Source organism: Sturnus vulgaris, chromosome 4, assembly GCF_052056855.1.
Source record: "Sturnus vulgaris isolate bStuVul1 chromosome 4, bStuVul1.hap1, whole genome shotgun sequence".
Classification (NCBI taxonomy): domain Eukaryota; kingdom Metazoa; phylum Chordata; class Aves; order Passeriformes; family Sturnidae; genus Sturnus; species Sturnus vulgaris.
The window spans coordinates 74,767,227-74,779,791 of NC_142246.1; the positions used below are offsets into that span (position 1 = coordinate 74,767,227).

General features: G+C 42.7%; 1 protein-coding gene across 3 annotated transcripts in view; it reads right to left on the minus strand.

Moving 5' to 3' along the window:
• The window catches only part of BMP2K (BMP2 inducible kinase), a 41,480-nt gene that overhangs the window by 20,099 nt on the left and 8,816 nt on the right, over nucleotides 1-12,565 (minus strand). For 2 of the 3 annotated variants that reach the window (XM_014892054.2, XM_014892053.2), the window contains exons 2-7: nucleotides 5,200-5,318; nucleotides 4,783-4,888; nucleotides 2,993-3,135; nucleotides 2,598-2,719; nucleotides 1,574-1,655; nucleotides 833-965 (exon numbers count right to left, since the gene is read on the minus strand). In XM_014892054.2, coding sequence (XP_014747540.1) covers nucleotides 833-965; nucleotides 1,574-1,655; nucleotides 2,598-2,719; nucleotides 2,993-3,135; nucleotides 4,783-4,888; nucleotides 5,200-5,318 — 705 coding nt within the window. Of the gene's footprint in view, nucleotides 1-832; nucleotides 966-1,573; nucleotides 1,656-2,597; nucleotides 2,720-2,992; nucleotides 3,136-4,782; nucleotides 4,889-5,199; nucleotides 5,319-10,312; nucleotides 10,496-12,565 lie in introns of those variants that run through there. The other variant, XM_088164380.1, reaches the window with a different exon arrangement.

Consider the following 12,565-nt stretch of genomic DNA (forward strand, 5'->3'; position numbering starts at 1 on the left):
AACTGCTGTTGCTCAATGTGCAACGTACACGAATGTGCACTCGAAGTGCTTTGGATTTGGTATTGCCTATTATATAAAAGCATAAACTACGTGGTCAACACATCCGTAACTGAAAGCTGCAAGAGCTCCTACTGAAACCTTTGGAATTTTTCATATGCTGTCCATCTCACTCTTTCAAGTAAGCCTACTCTAGGTTGAACACAAAGACAATACTGATGATTACTGTAAATATTAGCTCCCACATCTCTGTGCCTGGATAACAGATCAATCACAAGCCTCAGAGTTGCTTCTTGTCCAAAGTTTTCCTTCACACACTTCATGCTTCCAAACCCTTGCTAGAGTTCATGTCTGACACCTGGGGTAGCACAAAATTTTCCAGACTTTTGTTCCAGTATAAATCGTGCAACTACTATTAAAGTTGTCCCCAGTGTAATTAATCTCAGCACACTGATGTTGCTATGCTAAAGCTGCAGTACAAATTTAATGAAGCATAACTGTCCAACTTGGACAGAAAATACTGTCAAGAGTCCAACATTCCACAGAAAACACACACTTAAGAGCACAGGCATCAATAAATAGAGCTAAATAATTAATAGAAGCACTCTTGGCATTCCCTCTATTCCTTTGGGATTTATAGACACCTAAGGAAAAAAAAAAAAATCATCCTTGAGTCCCAAAGCCACAAGGTCCTTTGAGCTTGAACAATGCTCTTGGGGAGTTGAGAGGCACAGGTGAGCGTGGCAGGTCCTCCCAGCAGCACTGCTGAGCAGAACGTGCTGTGCTGGGCTGGCCTTCTGAGCTGGAGACGCTGCTGCAGTGCCCGTGTACGTACTTATCAAGCAGTGAACGCTGTGCGAGTACCGCGAGCCATCCGGGATGGTAAAGCTTCCGTCACAAATGGCAACCTGGCTTTCTCCAAAGGGCAGCGAAAAGAAGCACAGCTTATACAGCAAGCAGCCCAGTGCCTGGAAAAGAAACACAGCCCTGTGAGGGGGATGAGAGCAAGTCCTTGCTACCAAGATATTGCACCCTGGCTACCGTGGATGTCCACACTCTGCATGGGAGCTGCACTTTGGAACACAGCTGACAGATCAAATCCAGCTATAACAACACTTGCTCTTCCACTGATTCCTGTAGCAGACCAAGTACAAAACCAGAGCACACTAAAGACACCATTCTCAGTGTCACATCACCCACAAAGATCACTACTCTCTGCACTCAACTTCGTTTTTCTTCTCTGCACATCAACTCATAAAAATACCTTTCTCGATTATGCTGACAACAGGTTTCCATAAGAAATCACTGGGAGCTATCAAGCAGAAACTGGAGCCAACATAAGAAGAGATACTTTAAATCACATCCCCACTTTTCTTAAAAAAAAAAAAAAAAACAAACCCAGGGATTAATTTTATTTACAAAACTGTAACTACCCAAGATCTCTACTGTTCTGTGTTCTACAGCTGCCCAGTGTATTTCATTTTCCAATAATTAATTTTTCAGTCAGTCAATGCTGGTTTTAATCCCCGCTTCCTTAAGCTACCCCATATATCATAGTACCCAAGTTTTTGCTTACCCAAATATCTGCCTTGGTAGTAATTGGCTTTCCTCCATACAGATTGATCATCTCAGGAGCTCTGTATGATAGCGTAGTGTACCTAGCAACATAAAATAGAGGACATAAATCTTGCCTCAGAACTGAGAGACTGTTTTCCCGATCCACCATGCACACAAGTTTCAGGCATGTGCCTGGAACTGTCTTGCACGATCCAAGTCATTACTGCATTTGCAGCATCATATGCACAAATGATACCTGGAGCATCAACATGAACTAACAGAGACAAAAAAAAATTTTGCTTTTAGTGTTTTTCTCCCAAAGCACAGACTGTGCCAGACTAACTGTGCAGGGACTAACTGCGAGTCCTACGAGGGCTCTCCCCATCTCACACTGAAACATACAGAACTCATATTTCAAAACACTAACATCCCAAAACAAATGCTGAACTGGTAGTTCAATTACTTCAGAGCAGGAAACAGCCTCTATCACTTCATGACTTGAAAACAGGCAGCCTCTATTTACCTCTCTGCAGTAGTTAGCCCAAGAGGGTAAAACCAAAATAAAACATGTTTTCAAGAGCGTATCTAAGAGAAGTTGTCCTAAAGCTCATCAGAAAAAGACTTCAATGGACATGGACCATATTCTGCAAAGAAGACTAATAAATCCATTGCAGCGCTTATTTACATCACTTTGTGATATCTTAGCAAGTATTTGCTTAGCAGTATTAAAACAGCACAAATTAAAAATATCCAACTCCTAACATGGCCAGGAGCCAGACATATTTTTGAACAATTTACTTCCACAACAGCATGTTTTTTCCCAACAGTTTTATTTTTAAGAATTTCAGTTTTGAAAAACAATCTGTGAATAAATGGAGGAAATCATAACAAGTACTTCCAGTCTTTTACTACATATATGCAAAAATTAATTCAAGATCAGCCATTAATTTCAATTCATTAGTGACACATGCACATCACACTACAATACAGTTTCCTGGCTGCAGAGTCATTGCTTATGACAGATCACCTAAAAGTAAACTTACTTTTTAATTTCTTCTTCAACCATATTAACACCATCTTTTTGAGGGTTCAGGTATTTGTTAGTGGCACTGCCAAAATCACAGAGAACGTAGTTGCCGTTATCATTTAACAATAGATTCTCCACCTTGAAAGAAAACCAACACACAAAAATTAGGTTAATATAACAGCATTAATTTCCAGGTTAAGCGTTACTCCAGGTTCTCACACACAAACACGAAGTTGCCTGAAAAATCAACTGCTAAATTTTGTTTTAGCAGTAAATGATGTCCTACGGTTAATGCCTGCTTATAGCTCCACCAACAGCAAGCTCCCAATTAGAAACCTCTCCCTGTATCCTCAATCCTTTTCAAGCAGATCACTGCTTTTAGCCTGGATTTTCTTACAGTGAAGGTCATACCTTCAGATCCCGGTGAACAATAGGTGTTTTGCACTGATGTAACCGGGCAACAGCTTCACATGTGTCACAAAATATTCTCATTACTTCTGACTCGGTGAAGCCTGTCTGCAGACGCTGATTCATCTGGTTCACAACTTGTCCGGCTAGAGAAACAAAAGAAATTTCTTTCAAGTAATTTCTATAAGGTACAGAAGTAAAGACTTAGTTAGATGCATTAAGTCCACAAATATGATGCATCAAAGTTTTCCACAGTTACTGTATCTGAACAAAACAAGCCTGGTTTTCCAACTGCACACTCTTGTATCGCCCTAAACAGAAAAATTACTGGCTCAGATGAAAACCATCTGATCCCTGTGGCTGAAACGTGTTTGAAACCAACTGTTGCAGACACAAAAAAGCATCCATCACGCCAGTATGTCACCTCAAAACTTGCTCTTGCATTAGGATCCATAACCCAAACTCTCACAACCGAGTTCATGAATTCATTCTCTAGATACTCTCTTCTCTGTCTCACTGGGAGACAAAGGAGGAAGAAAGGGGAGCCAGGGAAGGAGGCGTACAAAGCCCTGAACCCATCCTCCAAGGAAGAAGACCTCTCTTTCCCTTTTCATAGGTTTCTTTTAAGATTGGGAATGAATACTTCCCTGTTTCTTGCAGTAATTTTACCAGACACCATTAAGCTCTTCCTACGACAATGCTCACTGCACACAGAGGTGAAGAAGGATTCTTGCAGAGATGCAGCAGGGCCTTGGTGGGCATTCTGCCAAACAAGGATGCTTACGACACAAAAAGCTAAAAGACCACTGCCAAGTGATCTGACAGCTGACAGCCACAGGGCTATTTACCAGGATCATTAGGGAAGTAAGGCCAAAAGGGAGTCAGAACTGAGCTCCCACAAAGGTACAGAAATTCACCCATACAAGCAGGGTAAAGGGCCTAAAACGTGGCCATTAGTTTTCACCTTCTCCTTATTCCATTCCCCAAAAGGTACATTAAGGTTGTCTTCAGCTCCTTAAGGTACAGATGCTGACTGCTTGTACTGCAAAGGTAACATACAACTCAGCTCAATGCATTCATGGAGCAGTACAGACCACGGGGTGGCTTCTTTCTAGGCTCAAAGCATTTACTTTGCACTTGCAGCACTTGTTCCAGTACCACCAGTTGCTTGGGTTAACCACCAGCTCATAATAGGAGGCCAGCATCCCGTCTCCCTGGATTTTAAAAAAACTTTACAAGTTAAACTCATTGGCAAGTTTATTCCATAGATATGGGACCTGGCAGGGGAAAACCCCAAAAGAGGCAGTTCCTGTATGGTTTCAAACAAAGTTACATTGTCAAGGAGGAACACGGGGCTAACATATTTTGGACAGGGCAATCAACCTTAACTTTACTACACCCATTTGTAGCAAACCACCTGTCAGGTAAAGCTTCTTCACTGCTGTCAGCTGAAACAAAAAAAGCAGAGGGAGAAGAGTGATGCAAGTCTTTCCTATCAGGGTATGTTCCAGGTACGTGCTGCTTAGCACCACCACTAGAAGAGCACAACTGCACTTCATTCGTAGAGAACTCATCTCCCTGTTTGTAACCATATTTAATTACAAAGCTTTGTTAAACTTGTACATTTTGCCCAGTGCCTAGGCAGCAATGCCAAGAGAAAAGTGAAGCGAACTACCTGGATTCCAGCTGTGAGACATACGTGTTAACCTCTCATATTAAGGGAACAGTTTGAAGTAAAACCACAGGTGATAGTACAAACATTTTCCTCTGGAAACATAGGCGATGACTCGTACCTCGACAGTACTCCATGAGGATGAGCACCTCCCACACGTTATCACTTAGTGAGTTGACAGCACAGTCCAAGTAGCTCACAATGTTCTTGTGCCCAGATAACTCTTTCTGAGAAAAAGAAGAGCAATTTCAGTTGCCACTGCAGCACCAGAAGAAATTCCTTTTTTCTTTGGAACCAGACATACTGACCAAATGGAATATACACATTTGATCTGAGGTATCAAATACGTATTTGAATAATGCCTTCAGAAATTAATCACGCACTAACCTTAAAGCAAACATTAGTTTCTGTAAGTACTGGTGGAAAATCAGGACCACAGGATCAAAAGCAAGAGGTGCCTGAAAACACTGGAGAGGCATTTGGTGCGTGCACACCACAAAGTGCCACGTTCTCCAGTTGCAGACCGCGGGCTCCTTACCATAATGGTGATCTCTCTCTTGCAGACGTTGAGGTCTGGCACGTTATTCACGCACATTCGCTTCAGCGCGCAGCGCGTCCCGCTGGGCGTGCGCACCAGGAACACCGTGGAGAAGCCACCTGGAGAACACGAGGGCAAAAACAAGCAGCTACTTGAGTTCCTTGGCATTCCTCTAGTCAACGTCACAACATTCTAAGGATGAGCAACAACGACTACGTGGGTCACTGAGTGACAAGTAACAAACACTTCAGAAGTTAAAAATTAGCTACCTCAACTCGTTTCTTTCACACCAAGTATTCATGACAAAACCATAGAAGTCTAACTGCTTTCGTACAACACTACATTAAAGCATTAGGAAACCATTTTCACGTTCAAATGAATTCATAAAGCACAGAACAACTACGTCTTCAGACATCAACCCTGAAGTACTTGGAGTTATTCAAAAACCTGAATCAAGTGAAGGTACATTAATTCTCTAAACCGACATTCTAAAATAAAAAAAAAAAAAATATTTAAAAGAATGCTGAGAGATACTGAAGAAGTCATGTGTCTTTCAGGTTAGGCTCAATGGCCTCCCTGGAGCGCAAGCAACCAGCCCTAGAGAAGTGTTTTTTTTCAAGCACACTGAATGGGCAGAGTAGAATTGAGCATTCTCTTACAACCAGTCCCCCCACGAACATACTTAGTCCAACAGTGGCATGAACTGGGAACCACACACTCAAGCCCACTTCCCAGTACGAGCCGTTTTTTCTCTCTTCACTCGTAGAAAAGAATCAAGGAGGCAGGAAATGCACACACAAGTGAAACAACCAAGTACGCAGAAAGTACTTCCCCATGCTCAGGAAACCACAGTGAAACCCACCACTGCTGTTTTTGCTGCCTCCTGTTAGTCCTGCCAGCTGCTCAAGGAAGCCAGCATCAGCTCAAGACTCGCATGCACAGCTTTCCCACAGCTACACGAAATCCACCTCACAAGAGAGCTCATATAAATCCCTGCTTTCCTTAACTGCTGTCTGATCCAAAGCCAACCGGCACCACAGCAATTCTGTGCGAGAGCAGGAGCTGGGGTACACCATCAGGACACAAACGTACATTAAAACCCTTACCTACTCGATAATCAGGTAGCCAATTGAAATGCACATGTTTCATGGTACCCAGTAGCATCTGCAAGCTGTGTTTATTAAGTATAATGCATCTCATTTGATGCAAGCCTCATGTGCTTGAGCAAACAAGCACATGATCAGTTCCACTCGAGCAGTCAAGTTTTATTAAAGAATTTCTCTTGAAGATTAAGTATTGATTATTTTTTAACTTAATTCTCATTTAGTCAAATGACAGGCTAGGCTGTCAAAGCAGAATTACTGCCAAGTTTAACTCAACAGCCTCACCCTAGTTTACATAGGGCCTTCCTAAAAATTCACAGGACTCCCACTCTTAACAGCTCGAGTTCTAAACGCTGAACTCCAGCTGGGACTTAAATGATCCCACCTGGGGAACTCTGCCACAGTGACATGCACACCTTCGTTAGGAGAAGAGTTTTCGTACTAGCTTCACAATAAAACTACCTGGTTTGTAAGCACCAATATTTGACTAAAAAGAGAAAGCAATAGTCAGGTAAAGCAAAAGACTCATGATTAGAAGGTAACAATCACTTCTTGACTTTTTAACCGGTTTTATAACCTTGAAATTCTCTCTGACTAGTAGGAGGACAAAACTCAGATTTCAATTTTCCCTGACAAGTGCTCCGAAGTAGCCCGAGCAGACATGACTAGTGTCTGCTAGTCATGTCTCAGCCCAGTGCCGCTCTTGCCATTAGGTGGCGATACCAGCCAGCCGCTGAACCCTAGGGACTGAAAAAGCAGCTCGGGTCCTGATTTGGCAAGGAGCAGATCCCTGACCTTGAACGGTTTTCCATCAGTAAATACCACAGCTATAAAAATCCCTTCCTCCAAGAGCCAAGTGGCACAACCCTGAGCAGGACCCGACCGGGTGACCTGTCCTGCCATCAGCTCAAGGGTTTTCTCACTGCTCCCTTTGCTGTTCTCCCCTCCATCCCACCGGGCTGTGTGGGACTCAGCTGCTGTCTGCTGTCCAACACAAAAAGGAGCTTCGACTCTTTCAGTCTTTTATTTCCACCGAAGTCACTCGAAATTTAAATCCCTCGAAGGGTGGCCACGTTGCACTTTTCCTTGGAATGCTTACTAAAAAGCCTTTCTACAGCATCTATAGTTATACAGATAGCCAACAAATACTTAGAAGAATTAAACTCCTTAAAAAACTCACACATCTTTCTTACCTTCCTTTTCTTGAACTGTCTTGCACCTGTCACCTTAACTATCTAACTGTCAGCTTAACTATGCACTTTTGGGATTTTATTATCAGCTAACCAGCAAGGATTTGGGCTTATTTCTGGGCTAGTTATTTTGTTTGCTTTTAATGAAATTCTACATCAGCCACATGTGTTGGGTTTTTTGCTACTTGTATTTAAGGTCAACCTTGACTAATTTCACAGGCCTCAACACGCCATTTACACTTTATCATGTTACATTGCTGAAACTCAAACCAGGAAGCAGTGGAGCTGTCATAATTCTAAGCACCCTATTTGCCTACTCAGGTAGAACAAACTAAGGCTGAAAAATCTTCCAGCAACTTCACCATCTTTCAGACTGCCGAGAGCCATTTTGTGGAGACAGTCTAGAAGAATATGAATAAAGATATTCTGAATAAAGTTACGCATATTATGTATAGAGAGACAATACCTTTTTTTAAAGTCATACAGATTTTTCTGAATGAAACAACAACCAAATGTTGTTTCTCCAAGCAGTGCATCCCTTGGCTATTTATTCAAATCTCAAACAGTGCAGAACTTCTGGCACAGAAGGATTTTACCTCTATAGTAACACAGAGCAGCCACTAATTACACCTGTAAAAGCTGAACCAGGAATGGCAGCTACTCCACTATAAACGGTTCCTTACAAATGCATATGTGAGCTGCCCCCCAGCCCTGCCGTGTGGATGCCCAGCCAAGCCCTAACCCCAGTGTGTGTGCTCACTGCCTGGAAAGCAATGGAAAGTGGTGTTCCTGCTGAATGCAGGCAGCAGTAAGTAACACCAATCATATGCACACATCCACCTTTCTGTATATTTACATCTGTGCTTTTGTGTGTGCGCACATGGGCACGGGAATTTTTAGCTAAGCTTGCTCCACGAGCCTCAGTCGTGAACACTGAACATGAGGCTGAGACACAGCTCCACCCAGAAGAACGTCTGACAAATGCTGCTCCCAAGCTCAAGAGCTCAACATTCCCCAAATCAAGAACAGAAATAGCTCCCTACGTCTAAAACACTCCGTTTCTACACACGCATTTCAGAGTTCAGTACTTCTCCACTTTATTTTAAGCATGCAGACAATGCATTCCAAGGGCCATACCAGTGCTCCCTTTCCCACTGCCCACACAAATTCCCACCATGTAACAAGCTGCCTATCACAGCTAGTTTAGACAAGCAGCACTGTTTTCTCAAATTGGCATCTGCTCCTACGGCAGCACTGGGAAAACAGCAGCTGTGAATCACATCCCAGCAGGACATGACCGTGCAGCCACAGAAGGCAGGTCTGCTCTGCTAATGGCACTGTTACCCTGCCACAGGCACGGATGCTTGCATTCCATTTCTCCCAGCATCACCTGTAGGCCAACCTCACAAAAAAGCTTTGAGAGAAGCACCAGAGACTGCCTGGGGGATCCAAGACACGTAAGTTTCTGAGTGAGAAGGGAAAGCTGAATTAAGGTCTGCTATAGACGTTTGTGAAAAGTTTCTGTATTTGTTAACACCCATGCACTGGACATGTCCAAGGGCCCAACTCGAGATGCTTAAGATCTGGCCTAGTGAAGAGCAAAAGCAAGGGAGCTCCGTGTCCTGCAGCACAGCCTGTCACCATCCCACCTAGCAAGTCCAGGTGACTCGCTAGCCATGTTGGACTACTGCTTCCATGGCACCTCCTGCCTGACAGCCTTGGCTACTTGGCTGCTACATAAACAAAAACCACCCATTTCCTAAAGCAGCCCTAAATTTCCTAACGCACTTGCAATTCCTGCAGTAACCTAAGTTTAAGGAAGATGAAAGCAGATTGACTAAAAAGCTCACTTAATGCAAACTTGAAAAATAAAAAACCCAAACCAAACCAAAACCCCCAAGCATTTAATACACCCTGCAAAGAACACATCTTATGCACCCAAGACAAAATATTTTATTTTTTAGGGTAAAGCTGATGCCTTCTCATACTCTGGCTGGAAAAAGACCTAAAACCTCTCTGTATTTTCCATCTTCAATCAAGCTGCTTGAGAGTTACACTACTTTCATGTATTACATCATCACTGCCTCTTTCAGTTCACAAAAACTAAAAAAAAAAAACAAAAAAAAACCAAAATTGAATGCATTCACCTCTACAACTACATTTAACAGAAGCTTGCCTTTAAGTCAAGTAATGCTTTCTTCCTGTCTATAAGGAAAGGACCATAGAACATGACCAGCAGATCAACAGTTAAATTGACTGTGAAAATAATTGTTAAGCTCTACTTCCTCATCTGTGCTTTTCACCAGAAAGCTTTTCAATTTACCCAAGACATTGATAAGACACCTACAATGAGCATCCATTAACACAATTTACAAAACAAAAACCCCAAGACCTGAAAACCAGGAACAGCAATTTTATCTTTTCATTGTCTTCCCCATCTCATGTCTTTGTTCGCTGAACTCAGCTCCAGCTGTAGTTTGGTCTGACCTGAAAACAGAGTGAGCTGAAAAACCACAACAATGACAAGATCTATGCATATAGGCTCAACAAACCCAGAGTTAGCCATTCTACAACAGTGAGGTTAAGAGCATGAATTCGTTTCTTTTATACAATTTCAAATGTCATTCGCTACTTGTTTTTAAAAAGCTTGATTCTAGGTCCAGTATAATCTAAAAATCAAATATAGACACCAATTAGTTAAATCAGGAGGCAGCTATTATATAGGCAACAGGCAAATACCGTGACTTATTTGCAACTGAGCTTAACTGTCACACCATGTAGTCACCAACCAGTTAAGAAAACGAAACACTTTATCTTTACCGAACTCGTAGTTGCTCTGCAGTTGGAGTTTCGCTTTCCTTGACATCAGTGCTTGAGCTGTGATTTCCCTGTGGAAGGGCAGGAACGCAGAGCCAAGCAGGGCTCTCTAAGCTCCCCCATGACTAGCTGCGCACTGAATGCCCCCGAGCCGCCGTGGCACGGGAACAAAGCCCCGCACACAGTGCCCGGCTCCGGCCCAGCGGCTGGCTCACGGCGTCCTGGAGCGCTGCCACCTCTGGCTGCCACACAAAGACAAGAGCCACCAGGCCGTGCAGACACAAACCAAGCCGTTTGGAACGCCAGCAGCACTTCAGACTCAGGCAGATGTCACAGCAAGATCCTCTGCTTTCCTGCTTTTCTAAGGCATCTCACACATATAAATTAGTAGGAGGCAGCCCATCTCTTCCCTGCTAGGGAGAGCCTGCAGTCTCACTCACCTTCACATCTGAGCATAATTCACTGACCATTTCGTCCAGGAGCATGACTAGAATTAGACTGACTGCTGGGAATCAGTGCTAAAACACTCAATATGAATAATTAAGACGGATTTTCATTATTTTACCTCACAGTCTTCAGCTGTCTGCAAATACTGGTGTACGTTTAAACTCTGGCATACCCAAGGAGTATGCTGAGATACAGGCTTACCCAACATAACAGGGGACCAGTAAACTTTAAAAGTACAATTCGATGTCAGTTTAACAAAACAGTAAATCCTAAGAAAACCATAAAATGTTTAATGGTGAAATCAAATATTTGAAGAAAGCACAAAGTTGGGAGGATAATACTGTAAAGTCACACCAAGATGGATGGAACTCAAAGACTACAAGACCAAACCAAATAAGATGCAGCAAACTGCTTCCTTTTGAGTTGCCAAAACAACATAAACGTGCTTTTCCACCTTCAGATTGCCTAAGAAGACTCTGGATAGCTCCTTCTGGGATCAAATGCTCCAGCTGTTGCTTCCCAAGCTCTCATGAAGTAAAAGCCAAGTGATAATCAAAATAAACACACCACAAGTTGAAGGTCTCTTCAGATGCAGACTGTGCTACTGAGCTCTACAGAGACACAGCAAGGTTCCAAGGATGCCATTATTCCATTTGCTTTTCTCCAAACAATTCATTTTTCCTGCACATGACACACAAACCAGAACTGATCCCATGTCTAACGCTGACACATTCAATTTCATTCACTCTTCCTATTCTGGTCTCATGAACACACATGCTCAGGTCAGGTTCTCATATATACATGTCAGCAGAGTACAATTTAGTGCCTTACATTCTTTAATGATGTATTTGCTCTGCACCACTCTCAGTTATACACAAGTTAATTATCCAGAACAAGAAAAATCTTGTTTAGCAACAATTTCTCTAAATAAAAGTACATTCAGATTTTCAACCTGCAGGAATTGCAAAAGAACATAAGAAAATGTCATATTAATCACTGACTTCCAATGCTATTTTGTGTTTCCTAAGAAGCGAAATGCTGCAACAATTACTCATTACAACTGCTATTGAAAGACAAGATGCACAGATAAAAATCACAGCCAGAGTGAGTAACCAATTTTTTAAAAATGAGTCAGTTAACAGAACTGAAATAAACCAGGAATTGGACCATCCCTATGTTTTGGCACATAATTGGTAGAGAGACTTGGTGGAGAGACTTGCCTACTGAAGTTTCTAGGCACCACAGGAACAAATCCGCTCATTTAAGTAACATGCAAGTTTGGAAGGAAGCCCAACATAGACATGACTCCGAACAAAATCTCCTCAAGCCCTGTAACATCAGAACTCCTATCTTAGTTTTGCGTGTGGCAATTAGGGCACAGCATGTTACAGAAGGGATGAGGAAGAAGCCATCACAAAGCCTCTCGATGTCCCCAGCTCTACCTGTATCTCTTGTACAGACTTGTATGACTCGGGCCAAATCCTTCATCTTTGTTTCTCCATCTGTGGAGTAATGACTCTCCCAAGAGCCATGTGACGTTCTTCGCAGCAATAGCAGCTGGTGACACCTCTTGAAGAGAGAGATAAAGACTGCTCTGACATGTTCACCCTCACCTGAGTCTCCATGACCATTTCTTCAGTACTTTCACCACTAGGCTCAGAAGCAAAGCAAACCTAATGACCAGCAAAGCTAAGGGAAGACTACCTTTACAGGAGAACTCTCCAAGTCTGCCAATTTTCAGTTCTGCTAGACAAGAGTGCTTTAAAACCTCATGCCCAAGGATAAAGCAGCATGTCTGCTGCTATCAAA